Genomic DNA, 20,868 nt, shown 5'->3' on the forward strand with positions numbered 1-20,868 from the left:
GTGTAGGTTTTTTATTGCAGTTTGAATTGCGCTGCAGCATGCGCTCCAGCTGACAGCATCGCTCCCCTCTCCTGCAGGAGCAGGCGGGCGCTGGCGTTTCATCCCGGTGGCTGGAGTGACTGGGGGGTGGCCGGGGGGTGACTGGGGGGTGATTGTCACCCCCCCTGCACATCCCTGCTCGGAGCTGGGGGGGTTGGCAGCGATGGAGAACAATGCCGGAGCTGCCGCCTGTTCGCCGAGTAAAAATAGCATTCGCCTCGCAGAGATGTAGGCTGCTCCCGGTGCCACGGCACCAAGCAGCCTGTCCTTGGAGCAGCTGGGTCCCAGGAGGGGGGGAGAGGTGCGGGGTCTGCATCGGCACAGCTCCAGGAACCGGGGGTTGGGGGGCGGCTGCTGGGGGCAGAGGAGAGGGGGGGCTTGTGGCGGCACTGCGTGGTGGTGAGGCTGTCAGGCTGCTGATCCGAATCGCTTCTACACCCAGAGGGATCTGAGGAACTGGGGAGGGGAAAACCCTTGGTTGCACCGCTCTCAGCACCCCTTCTGTGTCCTCTGGCATCACTCCTCTGATTTAATTCCTGTGCCCGCGTTGATCCCCCTCCTGTCCACCTACGAGCCTTGGCTGAGGCTCCCTTGGCAGCCCATCTGTGCCTTCTTTTTAATCACCTGCAAGAGCGACTGGTGAGTGGCGTGTTACGCTCCCAGCCTCTCCCCCGTGGGGCTCAGTAAATTGCCCTAAAACAGTTTTGATGGATCATTTTACCTTTTGCCCCAGGAGGATTCCTGAGGCTGACGGTCTCCTGCCAAGGGTACCGAGCGCCTGTAATTCCGCATCTGCTTCTGGCCCTGGCTGGAGGCGCAGGACGCACGCTGGGTCTCCAGAAATGCCCTCAGACCTGCAGCGTGGTTCGAGGCAGCCTCCCACTCCCTCACCTTTTTTATTGCTGGCTGTATTGAAACATTGAGGCATCCTTAAAAGGACCCGGAGCAGCCACAGGAGCCAGCGTGCCAAGGGAATGCAGGTTTTATGGTCGGGGGGGCACCCACTGGGAGAGGAGGGGGGATCGGGGAACCCAGGTGCATGGTCAGGGGAGTCTGCAGCAGAGGCTGCAATGCCTGCAGCCATCGCTTGTGCAGATGCAGCCCAAAAGCCTGCAGGATTCTCACCACAGCTGTGCCCTCACCAGCCCCACGGAGCTGGGACCGTGGCATCCCCCCGGCCCCTCGAGCCCCGCATCCATGCCTGGGTCCTGGCTCGCTGCCTTCCCCGTCCCTTCCACGTGGCGACTGTCAGCACGTCGGGATGTGATGCTGGGACGCTTCCCCCTCGCTGACGGATCTGTTCCTGTGGTTACAGCTCCACTCTCCAGCCAGCTGCAGCCCCTGGGGCTGTGCCACCTCCTCCTTGCTCTTACGGGGCAAGGAAGGGAGCGCCGGTGTCCCCAGGGGCTGGCGGTGCCCGGGGCTGCAGCACCATCCATCTCCCCTTCCATCTGCAATGGGCTGTGGGGGGAATTGTTCCTGCCTGGTTATTAGGAGCACGCCGCAGCCTTCCTACTTGTATCTTCGGTGCTAAAAGCAACTCATCTGGCAAGCCTGTTGTGCAGCGGGTGTGCAACAAGTGGGAATGGGCAGCAATAGCAGGAAATAATGCCACCTACCCCGCACAGCCATGTCCCAGCCTCAGTGGCACGGGGGCAGCCGCTGTGGGGCTGTGCCCCAGCATCACCCCACACCCCAGGTGCCTTGTAGGGTTCCCCTAGGGCCAGGGTCGCTGGCAGTGGGGCTGCAGGAGCACTCGCTGCAGGACACGGGTGTCGCCTTCACGGAGAGCCTGAGGAACTTTGGCTTCCAGCCCGAGTCTTCCAGCAATGAGGAAAAAAAAAGAAAAAAACACTGCTGTGCTCGCTGGTGCTGCACACAGCAGGGAAGGATGAGCTGTGGAGCTGCAGGTGGTGCAGGCAGCCCCCCGGGCACGGCTCGGCTCCAGAGCAGGCGCAAATCCCTGCGTACACCAAAAGTCTTCCCTGCAGAGAGAGGGGACCTGCCCAGGGGGGCCGAGCAGGGGCTGCCCAGGCAGCTGACAGAGCACCTCAGAGAGCCCACTGTCTTTCTTCACTCTTTATTGTGTAAAAATAAAGTCAACAATTCATGTAATCTCGGCAATAAAATGGAAAAAGCATGAGTATCAGTAGAAACAGTGCATTGTCAGAACTGCTGATGCGGACTGGATGCGTAGTATATCGTAACCCATTCAAAATCCAAAGGAGACAATAGCAAGTAATAGGAAATTTTACAGCTTTGGTTAGCAAAATAACGACAGATTGAGATACACTTACTCTCTCCCCTACTATACACTATGTACACTGCGTTGGTATCACACCCTTTTTTTTTTTTGGCAGATCAGACGCGAGCGGGACCCGAGCTTCAACCCTTTCGGCGGTCTCGTTCTCAGCAGGTTGTGCTTGGCGCGTTGCTGACGGGAACAGGTTCTTGAGAGCAACTCAAATTAACTCGAGATGGTTTTTTTGTTAAAAAGAGCACAGTTAAAAGACGCTGCCCTGAGCCGCAGTTCGTACCAAGGGAACTCGATCTGGTGTGCGTGTCGCTGCCCTGTGCTCCTCACCAGCGTCAGCCTCGGCCCCGTCCGCGTCGCCGATTTTGCCGTCGCTGGAGGTGGTCGGGGCGGCTCCGGAGCCCTGTGGGAATTCTTGGCCTCGTCCCCCACTGCCCCGGGGAGGGTTCAGCGGGGGGGGCTGCGGGGTGATTTCTGCGATCTGTAGTACAAACCAGGAGTTTAGAAAAGGAAACCATACAAAATGCATTTATTTCAAAATACGCTTCTTTATCTCTTTTTTTTTTTTCCTGCAGAATCTCAAAGTACTTTTTCTCAGGGAGCACTGCTTAATTCTATAATCTTTTTTTTTTTCTTCATAAAAATACCTTTTTTTTTTTTATTATTGGTAATAAACTTCCTTTTACAGTAAGAGAAACAATATATTGTATTATCAAAAGCAGAAAGGCTTCAGACTTCTCAGTGGTAGCTAACCTTCCCGGGGACGGTAAAGGCTATTTTTTCACCAGCTACGGCGCGGAGGAGGCCTTGGGGGCTGCAGGCAGCGGCCGGGAGCACGTACCTGAGTGAGGCAGGTCGGGGAGCGAGGGGGCTGGGGGGGCCCCGCTCCTGCCCCCCGCAGCCCGGGGCTATGGCTGTGGTGCTGGGGGAGCGGTGACAGCCAGGGGGGGCACAGGTTCTGCCCTTCCCGGGGCTGGAAGGAAAATGGGGGGGGGTCCTCACCACCTCAGAGCCCCAGCTCCAGGGGTGGCGAGGGGCCCTGGGGGGGAGCACAAGCGGGTTGGGGGGTTTTGCTGTCCTCCACCGGCTCCGGAGTGCTGCCCCCCCCGGGGGGCTGCAGGGAGAGGAGCCCCACTCCGCCGCAGCCTTTAAGGCGATGATGCCCGGGGCTGGAGCGGGGCCGGGCGAAGCGGGGAGCTGGATTCGGGGGGGGGGGGACATGAGGGGCAGGACGGGGCGCAGCCGCGCCAGGCCAAGGCACGCAGGCGTTGAAGGACGTTGGCAAGACAGAAACCAGACGGTCGTGGGGCTCCGGGGGCGGGCAGCCCCGTGGCTTCGTTCTCAGTTGTTTTTGCGCAAAAAAAAAAAGAAGAAAAAAAAACAAAAAAAAAAAAAAAAAGGAGGAAAACAAAAATAAATAAAAGAACCCAATGAGGAGGCTTCTCTCGCTTGTCCGTGGCCCTAGTTGAGCTGGCGGCAGGCCTCGAAAGTCCACTTGGTGGCCCCGCCGTAGATGTCGATGTTGGCCTCGGCCCAGGCGATGACGTTTCCCGAGAGAGCCTTGCTGCTGCAGGTGGCCAGGCCGTACACCTCGCCGGGGCTCAGCTTACGGTCCCACACGTTGAAGTGGGCCAGCTCCCCCACGAAGGCCTGCGTGGCGTCGAACCCGCCGCCCAGCGTGTCCTGCGGGGGTGGCGGCTGTCAGGGCTGGAGGAGGGGGGGGGGGGGGTACCCGGCAGGGCTCAGAGCCCCGCGCCCACCCCTCCGCCGGGCCCTTACCTGCTCCTGGCCCAGCACCAGGACGCCCTGGGGCTTGATGGGGTGGTAGGGAGCCAGGTTCTCGCCGCTGCCCGTCTGCGTGCCGTCCTGGTAGGCCTCCCACACGCCGTCCCGCGTGGTCCAGGTGACGCAGATGTGGTGCCACTTGCCGTCGTTGATGACAAAGGGCAGCTTGGCCACCTAGGGGTGGGGGTCAGGGTGGTGGCGGTCCCCCCTCCCTGCGATGCCAGCCTCCCCCTCCCCTCCTAGCCAGCCCCCCGGTGCCATATCCCCCCCCAGGTGCCGTACCTTGTCATTGATGAGGATCTCCATGGGGTTGTTGCCCCACTCGATGAGCACCAGCTCGTTGGCCTGCCCGGGCACGGCGTAGGAGAAGGGGGTGCCCATGCCGGGGGAGGCGCTGGATTTGATCCACATGCAGACGCTGAAGGCGTACATCTCGGGCAGGCTCTTCTTCACCTTGGCGTACATGTAGTTGGTGCGCAGCGGGAAGGTGAGCTGGAACCTGTCCGGGGGCCGGTTGTCCTTCTGGCCTGCGGGGCGGAGGCGTGCTGGGACCCCCCGCTACCCGCTGAGGGGGGGGGGAAAAAATCTGCCCCCCTCCCCACCCCGTTATGCAACGGGCCTTGAGACAGCAGCAAGGAGCAAATCCCTCCGGCATGGCTCTGCTCGGGCCATAATCCCCGGCACAGCAGCGCCCGCAGCGCCCCCGGCTCCTGCCGCCGGGCACCGGGTGGGCACCGGGTGGGCACCGGGGGGGGGTCCCGCGGGCAGTGGCCGGGGGCTCGGGGCGGAGGAGCGGCCGGTACCTTTCTCCAGGTCGCTGATGCGCTGGTGCAGCGACGTGAGGGTGCTCTCGATCTTGCCCCGTTCCTCGGACTCGTTCTTGGGGTTGAACTTGCCTTCCTCCAGGCTGTTCACCCGGGACAGGACCTGCTTCTCCAGGTCGTCGATTTTGTTCTGCAGTATGTCCTTCAGGTTGGTGGTCTGGCCGGAGGAGTTCATCCTGCTGAACTGCTGCAAGGAGCGAACAGGGGAGCGGGGCCGTTACCGCCGCACTTACCGCCCGGCTCCGCGCCCCGGGGGCCGCCGGCGGGACGGGGACGAGCCGGACCGGGCCGGGCCGCGTACCTCCAGGTTCTCCAGGCGGGTCTTGAGGGACTGCAGGGTCTGCCCCAGCTGGCTCAGGGTCTCCGCGGCCGACGCCCGGGACAGGTCCCCCATGGTGTTCTTGTTGAAGCCGGGCTGCCTCCTGCCGGCCCCGCCGCCCTTGGGCTCGCCGGGCAGCGCGTCCAGCACGCTCTGGCTCTCGCACCTGCCCAGCTTGGCCGTCAGCTCGCGGATCGTCTCCTTCTGGTTCATGATGGTCTCCTTCTGCTGCAGCACCGTCTCCCGCAGCTGCAGCACCGTGCTCTTCAGCTCCTCGGCCGAACCGGCGCCCGGCGCGGTGGCGGCGCACACGTCCCCGTCCAGCGGCACCGAGGTGCAGACGAAGCGGGTCTGCCCGAAGCTCTGCGCCCGGCCGCGGGGCGCCAGCAGCAGCGCCAGCAGCAGCGGGACCCCTGCGGGCAGCGCCGCGGCCATGGCGGGGCCGGGTGCGGGGCTGGTGCGGGGCCGGCTCCGCCGCTCTCCGCCGGGCCCACTGCGGCACGCGGCCCCTCTTATAGCGCCCGGGCGGGGCCGCGCGCCCTGACGTCAGGACGCGTGGAATCCCGGCCGCGCGGCGAGGGGGGGGGTCCCGCGGGGGTGGGCGTGAGGGAGTGGGAGCGTGTGAGTGTGGCACTGAGCGTGAGTGTGAGTGTGAGCGAGTGTGAGAGGCAGCGGCAGCGTGCGGGGGCCAGAGCGGAGCGGGGGCGCACGGAGGAGCCGCAGCGGGCACCTGCGGGGGTGCGGGGGGGGGGCGTACGGGGGGCTCCCGGGCCGTGGGTGCGCGGCCGTGGGCGCCCGCCCGTGTTGCGGGGGTGCCCGGTTGCCGCCCGGGGGTCCCCGGTTGCCGCCCGTCCCCGCGAGCAGCGCGCCCGGGGTCGGGGCTGCCCGGAGCGGCGCTTCCCCGGGCCGCCGCCGGGGGGGCCCCGCGGGCTCGCCGTGGCCGTGGCGAGGAGGCGCTGGGGGAGCGCGGACCTCGGGGCCGCCGTGGGGAGCGGCACGGCCCCGGCCCCGCTGCTCGCGGCTCGGCGAAGCGGCCCCTCGCCGCCTTCCCCCCCCCCCTCCCGGTGCCCGGTGCTGGGGGCTCGGGGGGCAGAAGGGCGCCGGGGGAGGTCGGGGCGCTGCGACCCCCCCCGGTCCTGGGCTGGAGCCGCGGCGCTGCTGTGGGTCTGGGACCTGTGGGCGAGGGAAGGCGCTCGCTTCTCTTCGTTTTAAGCAGGAAAAAATCCTCCGCAGGTGCCGTTTGGATCCGTCCTCGCAGCTGCCACCAGGACCGCCGCCTTCCTCACCTCCAGCGCACGGCCCTCGTCGGCTCGAGGTTCGCCCCTTGGAGCCGGGGGGGGGCCGGAAACTCTGAGCTCTGCGGGCCCCCCAGCCCCAGCCCCCGGCCCTGTCCCCCCCGCTGGTTTTAGCCGTGCCCCCGCTCTGCGGTGTTGCAGGTGCTGGGGCGGCGTGCTGCTGCTCCACCAGCCGTGACCTCGGACCTCCCGGCCCAGCTCGCCGCCTGCCCCAACGCTCTGCACTGCAGCAGCCCGTGTGGCTGGAGTATTTACATAACGCCAAGTTCTCCTGCGAAAAGTGAAGCAGTTTATTTACTATTGAGGTGGGTCGGTAGAACACAAGGTCTGGCCGTGGAGCTGCAGTGGAGCCCCTCTGTGGCCCTTTCACCTCTTCATCCTGGAGCTCAGACCTGATGAGCGCTCCCCAGGAGCTGGCGCACACCGTTTGCAGCCCGGTGACTCAGTTTGGTGCCTTTTCTGTTGCAGGCGTTTACCTAGCCCCGAGAGTTTTATGACACACCACCGTGGCACACAGCGCTTCCTTCGCTTCCTTCTCGCAGGCTTTCTCAGCCGCCCTGGGGAGGTGCGCTCCTCCTCCAGCAGGACTCTGCAGGTTACAGCTAAAGCAGCATTTCATGGCCAAACCCAGAGGCTTGAGGCTGCTGGGCACAGAGGAAAGCGTATGGCAAAGCTGTCAAATCCCCTCCTCTGCCTCGGTTGGGCACGATAAGTGATGCCCAGCCCGCGGAACTGGGTGCAGCACTGGGACAAAGTGGCCACGAAGCCTGGAAAGGCGCCAGCGGTTCTGCAGTGGCTGCACTGGGCTCCTGGGGCACTTTCATTGTCAAAACTGTCTCAATGCTTTCATGGCTTTGTGGACTGTGGGGTCCCAGAGCCTCATTGTCCTTCCTGAGGCTTCTGCTCGTGACCTGGTCCTGCCCCTGCTCAGCAGTTCAGGGCCATAAAGCCCGGGAGGAGCTCACCTCTGGTGCTGTGTGCTTTGATTCAGGACCTGCTGGGGAGAAGTCTGCATTTCCCCCCGGGTTCTTCACTTCTGCCTTTATTGCACTGGTTACTTTTCCTCTTCTTTGCTCTCTGCGCCATACAGCATTTGGCTGCAACAAGACTGGAGCAGAGGCGAGTGAAGGAGGGGGACAGGCAGGGGAGGTTTTCTGGGCCGCTCTCCCTTTCTGTGCTGTTTTCTTTTTTTTTTCTTTTTTTTTTTTTTTTTTTTTTTTTTTTCCCTTGGAATAGGGGATGCTGTGGAAAAGGCTGAAAAGACTGCAGGTCTAATTCTTCTGCCACAGGCAGGAATGCAAACTAAAAATAATGTTACTGCAGGCAATGCGATTACACCAGTGTAAACTGGTCTTAGAGGCAGCTGAATTGGTACCCACTGCTGTTAACATCTGCATGGTATTGACAAAGCTGCTCGTGTCACTGAACCAATTTAACTGGGAATCTTTTGTCATCCACAGTACATTATGCTGAGATGAGACCAAGGTGACAGGTGCAGTAAAATAAACACTCCGATACTATGGTGATGGAGACCGTATAAATACCTAGATAGGAAAAAACAACAAAGCTGCACTATAATAGATAAGCAAAATAACCCCCGTGCCTCCTAATGTGAAGAAAGAACGAGAAAATATGATCGAGATTTCAGCTTTTCCAGAATCACTGAATCATGCAGTAGGATCTGTTATTGCTTTTGCAGATTTAGGAGCTGTATGGGTATAATGGAATAATGGAGCCCCTATTATTTTTAACTCCTTTCTCGCCTCTTCCAAAGCGTTCTCTGTAGCTGGCTGATTTATTGCTCTGTAGATGAAAAGAGCTGAGCGCAGCTATCAGGGACCCTTGGAGATGATTTAGTTCTGAACAGGAGCCAGCAGGTGCATTTGTATTCATGATGGACACGTATAATTTTGGGTGGCCCAGGGTGCTCCCCCCAGGGACCAGGAGCCCTGGCTCTCCAGTGCCCTTGGCCAGTTGTCCAGTGCAGAGGTGCAGTACGTAAATATTCAATCTGTCCAAAGCTAACCTTTGTGTAAGCACGGCAGAGCTACAAATGCGTAAAGGACATTTTTAAAGTGGACAAATCTCTTTAATCCCAGGAGCCGGAGCCCTGGGGAGCAGGGAGTGGAAGCTTTCTCCTGTTTTGAAGCCTGCTGTACACAAACCATTCTCCTGTGGGGAATGCTGATTCCGCAGTTAAGTCTCCGCTGTGCAGTGGGAGCAATATGATCCATTATGGGATGGAGACAGCTTTGCGATGGGAAACAGTAATGGGAAGACTTCACTGAGCGAGAAACCCAGCTCCTCCCGTTCGTGCCTGCGGCTGCTGGGCAGCCAAGCCGCTGGCTGTGCCTCTGGGGCCCCCGGGGGCCACCCCCTGCAGCCCCACTCCTGGCTGCACCCCCAACCCCAGCGTGCTTAGGGCAGGACACGGCAGTGGAATGAGGCTGGTTTTTAATACCAGAGCTTATTTTTTTTTTTGGGTGGGGAGCACAGCAAGGACAGGACCTCTGGTCACACGGCAGCACCGCTGTCCGCGTGGGTGCCGCGGGAGCAGGGTGCTTCCCAAAGCCCTTCGCCTTGTGCAGCCAGACGAGACGCCTGAAATGAGCACACACCTCTGAGCTGCTCCGGGGTTAGGTCTGGAGAATATATGCAAAATTTTTTGCTTTTTCTAATGCCTTCAAAAATTTACAGATCTCATTAGAACCGCCTGAGCATGGTGTGCAGCTAGTGCAAACGCACTGTTTGTAAGGCAGAGTATTCCCTCCTGTAGCAGGCAAACACTTTGGACTGGAGTTCTGAAATTTGCTGCATTTTGCTGCAGTCTTTCTTTGCAGATCTCTCCCTCTCTGTTTCTCTCCCTCTCTCACTCACACATTCGATCTCTCCCCTTTTTTCCTTCCCTTTCTTTTGTTATTCCCATCTCAAAAGTCAGTTTCCTTCTAAATTGCCTGACATTTACAGCCAGTGAGAATGAAAAGTGTGTTCTCCGTACTGGTATGTCTCAGTGATGCTATAGGGACATAGGTCCTTTCATTGCAAATAATTAATTTAGCTATATATTGCATAACATCCTAAAAAGCTTTCTAGGGCAATCTCATGCTAGCTGGATGCACAGCTCCTATCAATATTACATTACATTTGGGTACAACAGTTATGAAGTTTCATTAAAAATTTAATTTGTGGTTTAAAACTGCAGCATTCCCTTAAAAGTGTAGCAGAGAAACCATTTTGGCTGCTTGAGGACTGATCTTGCATTAGCCAAAATCGCAGGGAGAGCTGCAGAAGGGGTTCGGATTCCGGGTGCTGCTCCCTGCGCAGGGCGCGATGGGCTGGAAGAGGAGCGGAGCTCACACTTGGCGCCTGCCAATACCGGGCTCCTGCTGGGCTCCTGCCAGCTGCGAGAGGCTTCTTTGGAGAGCAGAGCTGAGCGTTAACCTGTGCCTCTGGTTAGCAGCCACAAATGAGACAAAAAGGGGCCAGGTTCCCAGGTTCTCCGCTCTCACGGCACCCCATTTACCGATCCGGGGTCTGGTTTGTCTGGGAAGGAGGTGGTAACTCCCGAGGAGCAGTCAGAAAGGTGTGCTGGGCCCCGGGGCTGTAGGACAGGAGCTGGTCTGCCTCTTGTGCAGGCTGCTGGGGAATTAGCTGTGAGCCCGGGAGTCCCTAAGGAGAGGATGCTGATGCCTTTGTAGAGATCACAGCCAGCCTTCTCCACCGCCTTACGCTGGCGCAAATTAAAAAGCTCTTTCCCGTCAGCGGAGCTGTCCTGCTGCAGGAACTGGGGGACGGGAGGAGGACCAGGGCCCAGTATCATGTTTTGTTAATGAAGTTTTGTTGTGACTCTTCAGCAGCAGATTTGAATGGAGGCAGGTTTAAAACATCCCACATCCGCCTCTCAGTTTCGGAATTGATTTGTACAGTAATTTCCAGCCCTACCCGCGCATACGCACACGCATCAGAAGAGCCACCAGCTTGTCCTCCAAGACCATCCCTCAAGTCATTTCTGGCTTTCTGGGATTTACCTGCTGCAGGTGGCAGCGGGTGATGGATGCAGTTCCTTGGCCACACGTGGAGCTCCTGGCCCCGCTGGGCTCTGGCCCTGCTGCTGCTGCCTGGGGGGCGTGGGGCTGCCGGCAGGGACAAACCGTGACTCCGTCTCTCATAAGAAACCACACTGGTGATTTTTTTTTCTCTGTCCATAAAAGGAGGAGAAATTCCTAACCATCACGGGGTGTTTCAGAAGCCAGCACAATCCTGGTGTTTGCTTGAGGTCTCTGCAAAAGATCGCTTCCCTCCCACTACCGAGAGGATAATAATGGGGAGTGGGTTCCTAAATCCCTTAAGCTGCTTTGATAGCTTCAATATTTAGCTGTAATCCTGATGCTGCCGCCGTCCAGAAACAGCCCCGTGTCCCCGTGGCTCCGGGGCTTCGTCCCACCTTGCAGCGCTCCATTTTCACAGGAGAAAAGGCGGGGCAGGATGAGAGGAAAACATCAAAAGCCAGAGACACTGTTGTGCCCCAGTTTTTTTTTTCTGTGATTATTTATCATTTTTCGCAGTCTCCTGCTCTCTTTCTCCCACGCTTTCTGCTTTATTATGTTAATGTGTGTGGAGGCTGGGCATGCCTCCGTGTGCGCCTTCGGGAGGGATTTGAAGGGCGGATGGACAGGCAGCAGGATGGCTCTGGAGGGGCTTCCAAGTGCACGGGATGCAGAGGGGCAGCCTGTCGGAGTCGTGCCAGTCCCCATGCAGGCACAGGTACACAGCAGCCCTGGAGCAGGGAGCTCTGCCCTGCAGCCTGCTCATGCCCCAGGAGAAGCTGGGCACTCCCTTGGTGGTGGGCGAGGGAACTGGCTGCCAGTGCCAAAGTCAATTTGTGTTGGTCGGTGATGGTTCGGTTAAAACACAGCAAGGTTGTAAGGGCAGTAGAGATAAAAATGCTCTAATGCAATAGGAATTCATTGCATTTGCCCGCTGCGAGGCGTGACCCTTACCTAAAATGTAGCTTTTAGTGGGGAGAGGAGCTCTCATGACATTGAAGATTCTCTGCTGGCAAGGATGCCATTAGGGCTGGGTACGTTATTGATTCCTCTTCCAAGATTTAAGCAGCAGATAGTGAGTGTAACTGGAATGACACAGAAGCTGCTTCCAGGCAGTAAGTGGAGCTGGAGACGTTTTGGCTGGTAAGCAGAGCTGGCGCTTCTTGAGCTGAAGGTGCAGCGAGTGGCAGAGGCCCAGTGAAGGCTACAACCAGCACCGGGATGGGCAGCAGAAACAGCATCTTTTGGAGGTGAAAGTCTTGCAAAACTCTGGGCTCCAGGACACCTGGAGGGGTGCACATTTCTTTTGGCGTTTGTTACAGTACTTTGCACTGTGCTTCTAGAGCTGAATGTCATCCAAACTTGAGAACAGCAGCAGTGCCCGGCTTTGGCTGGTGCGTAGTAATAATGTTGTCAGTATGTGGTCTGTGGGTCTGGTTGCCTCGCTTCTTAGGGCTTTTCTGCATGAGAAATCTAAAAGAAGTTAAATTGTGAACCCAGAATACGCGAGCTGTGCTGCACTGCTTCCAAGGACAGAAACTCTTGGCATGGTCTCTGGAAGAGGAGTAAGCTTCTCGTGCTTGCCACATCCTGACTGTTCAATCAGCAGCTTAATGGGAAGTCATTAGCGTACTATAAATTCACACATTAGATTTATGTAGTGCTTATTTTACCATGTTGAAAAGCCTTTACTTTCCTGCTGTATGGATGTTCCCCAGTGTAAATGAGAAGTTCGTGTATATATTCATCTTGTTTCCATTAATTATAATAAGTCTGGTCGCATTATTTCTTAGAAACCTGCTGGAATTTCAGCAGCCAACGTATCAGCCATGAAGCCCACCAGGACTTAGAAAATAAATGCTGATCGTTGTGTCACTCTGTATCAGGAAGCTGAGTCTGAAATATCCTAGGCATAAGGAAAAGTTCTCAGACGGTTTATTTCAGGGGAATGGTAAAAAGAGGACTAGAGAAGCGTGCTGCTTCCATGGACAGTTACACTTCTTGGGTTTGGGAAGAGATTTTTGGATTTCCCCATTTAAAAGGACATTAGTGGTTAACACTGCATGGGGCAGCCCAGGCTGTATGTTCCATTCAGGTTTGTTCTGGTTCATCCAAATCTCTTGGTTGATGCCTCTTCTTCACTCATCTTAAAACCAGACCCTCACGGTTCTGCTTCTGAAGCAATCTCTGCATCATTGTGCCGGGCATTTCCAAAAGCTGCTCCACGAAAGAACTCTCCAATTCCCAAGCTCAAGAAGACGGTACAAGAACTTCTCAGCAATGTCCAGTAAAATGCCAAATTACTCCTTAATAGCTGGCTCAGTTCTGGTTCAGGAGAACGTGGAGCCCAGCCTGCCCTCTGTGGGAAGGTGCACGTGCTGAAAGGTACCCTGGAAAATGGGACGTCTGCTCTGAATGCTTTTGACAGGCTCAGAAGGGTCCAGCAGAATTCACTGGCTTCTATTTCTAGTGTGTTGGGTTTGTTTTGCCGCTGAGTCAGAGCTGATACCGATCTATAGCGGGTACAGAGCGTTTAAGGAGAGATTTCTGCTCTTAAGAATGAGAAAACCAGCGACTGTCTGCTGAGGTTACATCTATCATGTGTTTTTAAACACACATAGCCTGATAACCTAGCAAATTATCCAGATTGTGAAGAGACAAAGAAAGATAATGATAACAAATGAGCTTACATTTATATAACGCCTTTCATTGAGATGGATAGTGAAGTGCTCTGAGAACTCTATTAACGGATTCCACAAACTATCTAATCTATCGTATCCCCAAACGTATTGAGTGCAGCTTCACTCAGGCTTTATGAGAAAAACACCTCCATTAAGCAACCAATTTTTGTCCGTCTTTGGAGTGGTCATTTAAGTCTCCACAGTGCAAGCAGGAATGCAGAAATCTTTACATTTGTGAGTGAACTGAAGCCACCTTTGGGGTGAAATGCAGCGATTGCTTCGCAGTCCAAATTACTTCTAACGTCTTCGCTACCTTGTATCCAAGGATGTCAAATACACTCATTAGCTAAACTCTACAGCTACTAATTCGTCAGGAAACTTGTCCTTTTGTAGCTTAGCGGTGGCAAAGAGAAAAGAGAGAACTCCCAAATTTTCTGCTATGATCACTGCATCACCTCTTCTCTCTCCCCTTTTCCTTGGTGAAAAGTTTCCCCTGATGGCAAACCGTTTCTTCCACTAAAAGGGCAAGGAGAGATTTTTGACCTAGCATTTATTCTGGCCTTTTCAAGGGAAGAGAAGAATCCCATCACACTCCTAATGGGGCACCCCTGACTAAGACACAGTTTATGCCCATTTTCTGTCTCCCATAATCTCAAGGCCACCTGAGTGTCTCCACAGCAGCACATCGCTGCAGCATCGGGGGGGGTGGAACATGGGAACGACCGGCAGGTGAAGCTCTGCGGCCACCACCCCCCAGCCCTCCCCAGGGCCCCTCTGTGTCTCCTCCAAAAGGCTGCTGCCTCCCAGCTGTCAGCCCTGGGATGCTCAGAGGCTGTGAGAGTGGATTTCCAAAAGGAAATCTGTCCTCACGGTGCTGAAGGGGTGCCTGTGCTGCAGGATCCGAGTCCATGCAGAGCGGGGCTGTGTGCGTGGAGCTGGATTTGCTCACTGAGAGCAGCACAAGATGGTGAGACTCAGTTTGCCTCTGGTTTTTAGCGGTGGTTTCCTCTGCTCCAGGTTGGATTCTTCTGCCCTCTGTTTTCTCCACCCATTTCTTGTCTTGGCAGGGGAAAGCTTCAGGTTTGCTGTTCTCCCAAGACACCACCATGAGTCCTGTGCTGTAGGTAAGCTGCTCGGAAAGCAGGCTTTGCAGCAACAGTAGTGACAGGAGGGTACTTTGTACTACAGGGCCTTTGGCGGGAAGGCAGGAGGGCACTCTGTGACCCCAAATCTGGCAAGCTTGATACCACAGCTTGTTCTCAACAGTACTCAGGCATTTCTCTGCCCATGTGCATGTGTATCCAGAGAAGCAAGTGAGGAAAAGCATGCCTGTGGTGGGAATATACCCCCGGTTCTCTTCCTCGCAGAGGGAGGTCACTGGGATTCTTTTACAAGACTGAGGGTCAATCCTATGAATCATTTCTTGATTTTTTTTGATTTGGTACGTAACAGCAACCACCCCCTTCTCACCTGCCTCCTGATCCCATCCTCCCCCGGCTCCAATTCCCGCTCCCAGCCTCAAGTCTCCGACTCACATTTCCTGCACGGAGGGAAGCGGGGAAATCTATGTGCTGCACATGCATAAATAATAGAAATGAAATCATGCTTAGTTAAAAATAGATATTCTTCCTAATAAATATTTTACCTCCTGTCTGCAGGATATAAAGCTTCCCTGACTAAAGTGTTAAAACAAACCTTGTTGTTAGCCCCTAAATGCTTAAAACAACCCTGGCTATGGCTGTACAAATAACACTTGGCTGAGAGTCCACGTGTGGGGAAGGGATGTCTTCTCACGCATAAGGACACAAAAATATTCCTACTCTTGGAGCCTTAAAAAGGATAGCCCTTTGGCTCAGGGCACAGACCTTTGAGTCTGACTTTGACTCATTTGGTGACCTGTGGATGTGACTAATGAAAATTAAAGATAAAATCTCTCTTGGTATTTATGAATAGTTCTTCTTTACATATCTTTCTTTCTTCCCACCCAAGAGTGGAATTAGAAGTAGCTGGCTGAATAGGGCAAAACAATGGGCACTGACAGGGACCAAGATAGGAGGATTTATCATTAAAAAGAGTGGCAGGTGGAAGAATTTGTCAAAGTGTGTTTCTGGAAGATAATCCTTCTGCGTTTTGGTCTTTAGGACTTCAGTTAATGTGCCTTACGTGACATGACATTTCCATTCCCTAGATTCCCTAGGAACAAGGGTTTTACTATGCTGCCCTAATCAAGAACAGATTTGCTAAATCAGGGCTCAGTTTTGTAGAAGATAAAGCTGGAGCTGAAGCAGAGTGATCTGAAATGCAGCGAGACCCCAGCGTGAAGCACAGCAAGTGAGGTTTTGCCTGTGAGCGTGTGCGTGTTTTAGGGGGGTGCAGACCCAGCAAAGCAATAAGTAAGTGCCACAAAGAATTCAAAGGGAAAAACTCAGCCTGCGGGCAGGCAGATGTTTGACTGTGGGACTCCCAGTTGTATTTTCAGAGCACTGAAACATAATTGGCATTCCAGACTGAGTATAGCCATGTTTTCCTTCATTAAGCAGGCAGAGACCCGGTCAATACAGCCAACCAAGCTCAGGACACAGCTCACTTCACCTGGTGCTTGTGCTGATGAATTGCACTGCCAGGCTCTATCGACTGGACCTCGGTCTGCTCTCGCAGAGGCCTCGATGCCTTGCTCTGATACAGACACACACCTGGCCACCCCCCGAAATCATGTGGCACGCAGGGGTCAAGCAAATGCAGTGTAGATGAAATCCCAGCGAGCTGGCTGTTTGATCGCCAGGCAGGCTGGATGCTTGGTGCGAGTTTTTGGAGCCTTGCTGCCTCTGGAAGGAGCGAGGTGTTCCAGGGATCTGCCTGGGGCTCACAGCTGCCTGGGTAACATCCACGGCTGGCTTGGCTGTGCGGCTGGGAACTGTACAGTAGATTTTCAGACTGGAGCTGAGCATGCCTCAAGCATGTCAGAGGATGGGACTTCAATTAAGAAAGGTCTGGACAAACTGGAAACACCCAAAAATATTTTGTTTTGCTTCGTTACGGGAAAACGCAATGTTCCTCACACAATGTGTGGTGACACTAATGAATGGTGCAGAAGAGAGAAGAGGTTACAGTACCTACAGGACAATGGTGACAACGAATCTGTGGATTACTGAGGATCACCCACTGAAAATGAGTCAACAATGCCATCCAGATTCAAAAAGAGCTACGACCCTACTGGGGCGTGTAGGTAGGCAGGCAGTAAAACACACACATAATTGTCCCCTGCCCACAAGGCTGTGCCCAGAATGCTGTGAGCAGCCTGGGAACAGCTCAGGAAAGCTGTGAAATGACTGGGGAGAGTCCAGAGAGGAGCAGCAGGTTGAGAGATCTAGACATGGGATCCAAAAACGAAGACTAAAAGAATCATTTAGTCTGGAGAAGAAGTAGCTGAGATGACTTGAAAACAGCTTTCACATACATAAGAGAGGGTGAAAGAGGATAAATTGTTCTTTCTGTCTACTAAAGGTAGGAACGAAGAACCCACTTTAATTTTAAGTTGGAAAATAGCTGTCGAGCACATAGCTGGAAAAGGTAAGCAGACTTGATCGCTGGAGGTCTTAAGAGCCTATGATACTGTAGAAGTATAAGCTAAACATTATAAATAAATAAATCAGGACATTAAGAAAGCCCACGCGTAGCCCAGCAGGATAAGCACGTAGGTAGCCTAGATTATGCACTCTAGCGGTGTGGGGCATGCCATGGTCTATCGAAGCTGAGAAATATTTTGTCTGACTAAAAGCTGCAGAATTTTCTCCAGAATGAGGGAAACCAGGACCTGACACTAGACTATGGAGTGAAATGAAAGAAGCCCAGGGAAAGGCATCACTTCTAATAACTATTTTTTATGGAGGTATAAATGGAAGATTATTCATGTCTCTGTCTGGTTCTTGCCCTATGGAGACTGAAATAAGGTGAGTAGCTTTGATTAAAGCATAAAGCTGCAAATGATCAAAGAGAGCCCATGACCACTGTCCTGAAGATTTGCATTATCAGAGAGCAGATGCCACCACCTGCTTGGCAGTGCTATATTTGAATAAATCAACTCATTCTGATTTCCATCAAAACTTGAAAAATTAGGAATTCAAATGGAGACTGATTCCTGCTGACCTGCAGCATGTCTTTTTTTTTTTTTTTTTTAAAAAAAAAGCCTCACAAATATCCTTTTTTTTTTTTTTTTTTTAAAAAAAAAGGATATTTGTGAGGCTTATTCAGAGATCTGATAAAGTGCAGATACATTTGATATTTATGGGCTCTGGTCAGTTTGCAAATTTCTAGTTGCAAAGGGCTGCTAAGCCTGTACTCTGCGCTTCTTTATCACAGAGGTATAAAGAACTGGTGATGTGCAGGGCCCTCCTATCAGCCTGTTATTCTAAGACAAGAAGATCTTGTCATCTATCAAATTAATCTATTTTTTTTTTTTCTTTTCTCCCCTTCCCCCTTTTTTTCTCAGAATCAGCCTGAGGGCTTACTCTGCAAGGAAATGGGGAATCCTGACAGTTGTGACATGCATCACACGCTTCTTTCAGCATGGAGAAACTGGCGGCGTGAGGAATCCTGGCCAGCAATGACAAGGAAGGATGCAATTAGGGAGGGCAGAGTGGGTCTGCAAGCAGAACAGCGAGGTGGAGGGGCACAGCTCAGGCCTGAGGTCTGCCTGGAAGCTGCATAGGAGCGCTGTGGGTCAGAGCAGCCGCAGCCAGGGATTGCACAGCCTGCACTCACCCCCGTCCTTGTCCCCCCAGCCCAGCCATTGCTGCAGCTCAGCTCTCTGGCATCCTCCTCCTGCCACCTTCCCTGTCCCTGTTCAAGTGGAACAGAGCAGCAATGCAGGTGTGGGTGGGATGGCAGAATGGGGAGCACTGGGAACCTTGGGAGCAGAGCAGAGGTTTGGAGGAGTCCCTGAAATAAAGGGGAAGGATGTGTCTATGCAGGAACAGGGGGCAAACACAGCTCTTCTGGCACAGGCCATGGACTTCGCCTGGGGCACTGTGAGAACACACAGCCCATATCTTAACCAGCCACTGCTTTAAAGCTTTGCCTATGTGAAGGGAAGCACATCTGTGCTCACTGCCCTCTGCCAGCTGTGTCCTTCAGAGGTATTTGTGGCTTCCAGCACTGCCCAGCAGCATGTTCTGGCGGGACGGGCGCCGGCACACGCTCCCTAATGCTGTCGGGAGCCGGGATTAGCGACCGGCACTGCCCGTGCCAGGGCCCATCTGTGCCGGGCAGCTGCTGGCAGCGCTGCAGGTAGAGTGCTGGGACTGCTGCTCCCGTTTTGTGCAGCTGCTGTTGGCATTAGGAATTCGCTCAAGGTGAGCAGAGCCATGGCCACAAGCGCTTTGTGTAAAGCACCCATAAATGATGAACCGGCTCAGCCAGCCAAGCAAATGGAAAAAGCCAACGTTGGCTGCCCCAGGATCGGAGCCTTCGTGGGGCGGCCTTTTGACATCTGGAGAAAGGTCTTTGGAGTATGCCCTATCGCATGGGTGCATGCACACTGACAATGTCAGTGATTAATATGATTGTGTAACTCAAATTATATGTGTATTCTTTGATCTAGACTTTGAAATACTTTTTATGGCTTTAAAATGCTATGTATGGATATGAATGCATATGTAGAGACACAGGGATGTGAATGTGTATGTAGAAATATGGATGTATATGTATGGATGTGAATGTATATGTAGAGACGTATGGATGTATATGTAGAGACATGAATGTTTATGTACGGATATGAACGCAGTTGGACTTGACTACAACTAAGAGCAGACACCCAGAGGACCTTCCTGAGGAGCACTATTAGATTTAATTAACCCCCTGTTTATTCGATAGCCAGGAGGGTACTTTCAGGACAAGGCTCTTGCTCCTCAGAGGCAGGGGCACCAGCCCTGGCTCCGCGGGCCCCTTTCACCCTTCCCCATCTCTTCCCCCCGCAGCTGAGCAGAGGGCGAGGGGCGCCCCTCAGGGCCGGAGCTGAGCGGGGTGTGGGGGGGGCTCCCCTCAGCCGGGCCCCGCCGTCACCATGGCGACCGCGCGCGCGGCGCGGCGTGTCCCAGGCGGCGGCCCGTAGCGCGGTGCATCGTGGGCCGAGCCAAGATGGCCGCCTCCTGGCCGCGGTGCTGAGCCCAGGCGGCTGCCGGTGCCGCGGGACGCGTCGCCCCTTCGCCCCCACCCTCACCCTCTCCGTCCCCTCCTCCGCCCCCCGCCGATCCGCTCCGCTCCGCGGTCTCCGGTGTGCGAGAAGCGCGGGGCCGCCATGGGCCGGGCGCGGCTCCCTCCGCAGCGAACGCGGGGCCCGCGGGGCTAGAGGCGGCGAGGGGAGGCCCCGGGCCGGGCCCCGCCGCTGCTCGGCCCGCGGAGGGGCCGGGAGGCGCCGCCGCTCCCCGGGCCCTGCCGGGGCTGAGGCGCGGAGCAGCCGGGCGTGAGGCGCCGCTTGCCCCGGGCTCGTCCTTGGCCGCCCCCCGCTGCCCTTGGCCGTCCTCGGGGCCGGGGCCGCCGGGCGCTCGTTGTCCGCCGCTGCCGCCGCCCCGATGGAGGCCGAGCTGCTGCAGTCGCCTCTGCTGGGGCTGGGGGAGGAGGATGAGTCCGACCTGAGCGACTGGAACCTGCCCCTGGCCTTCATGAAGAAGAGGCACTGCGAGAAGATCGAGGGCTCCAAGTCCTTGGCGCAGAGCTGGAGGATGAAGGACCGGGTGAGGCTGAGGGGCTGGAGGGGTGTGAGGGGGGAAGGAGTCGGTGCCCTGAGGGCTCCCAGCTGGGGGCTGCGTTCAGGGCAGGGACCCCGGGGGGATCCGATCGCCCAACGCACCCTCAGCCTGGGTGCCCCTCACGTGTGTGAGGGATGCGGCTGGGTCCCAAAATGTGGGGCTGGGAGATCCCTGAAGGCCCCTTCCAGCTCGGGGCATTGCATGGAAAATGCAAATTCCAAGTTCACCGTAACACGCTCCTCAAATAGCTCCCTCCTTTAAGCTCTTTAAATGGAATTGGTACTTGGTGTTCTTCAGTGCAGGCAATAAAATTAACGAGGACTAAAGCAGCGCTGCGGATCGGCAGGTAACGACGCCGGAGCAAGGCATGGGAAATGCCCTTGCAGGCGGCTGCTGGAGGTGCACGGAAGCTTTGTGGTTTCGAAGTTCGCCACCAGCACGTTATGTGGGATACAAAATTAAGGCGCTCTTTGTGTGTGTGACTCAGTCTGAGAGGAAACTGAGATTATATGATTTTGGAGGCAGAAAACAATTATTAGATGAAGCACCTAGTGAGTGTTATAGCAAGGCGACGCTCTTGTATGTGTATGTTGTGTATTGCACTGGTAGGGCCAAGAATGCCAAGCAAAGATCTCTGCCAGGGCGTCTTGAACCCTGTGCTATGTTTGTGTCCTGCCTTAGTTAGGCTAAGCTAAAACAAATACACAGGCAAACACCTAACAAACACTGCGGATAATCAGCTCCACACCTTCCAGTTTTGGAATTGGCTTTCAGGTGTTACCGGGTTCCCGAGGTCTCGGAGTTTGGACATAACCTGTATGATTTCTTTGTCTGACCGAATTCCTGTTACATTTATGATCCTGTTTGTAACGCTGTGAC

At 55.2% G+C, this 20,868-nt stretch overlaps 2 protein-coding genes across 3 annotated transcripts in view; one reads left to right on the forward strand and one right to left on the reverse strand.

Annotated features, from left to right (window-relative positions):
• Window positions 1-3,456: 3,456 nt before the first annotated feature.
• On the reverse strand, window positions 3,457-5,656 carry NPTX1 (neuronal pentraxin 1; the record flags this gene model as incomplete). The annotated part of the gene is made up of 5 exons (XM_084298314.1): window positions 3,457-3,976; window positions 4,073-4,252; window positions 4,361-4,605; window positions 4,882-5,089; window positions 5,204-5,656. 5 exons carry the CDS (start codon window positions 5,654-5,656, stop codon window positions 3,755-3,757), a joined length of 1,308 nt encoding a protein of 435 aa, XP_084154440.1. The 3' UTR covers window positions 3,457-3,754.
• Window positions 5,657-19,370: 13,714 nt separating this feature from the next.
• Window positions 19,371-20,868, forward strand: part of RPTOR (regulatory associated protein of MTOR complex 1) — a 135,973-nt gene continuing 134,475 nt past the window's right edge. For both annotated transcript variants that reach the window (XM_084298491.1, XM_084298492.1), the window contains exon 1: window positions 19,371-19,974. In XM_084298491.1, coding sequence (XP_084154617.1) covers window positions 19,813-19,974 — 162 coding nt within the window. In that variant the 5' untranslated portion in view covers window positions 19,371-19,812. The remainder of the gene's footprint in view (window positions 19,975-20,868) is intronic.

This window comes from Netta rufina, assembly GCF_964035555.1.
Source record: "Netta rufina genome assembly, chromosome: 19".
Lineage (NCBI taxonomy): Eukaryota > Metazoa > Chordata > Aves > Anseriformes > Anatidae > Netta > Netta rufina.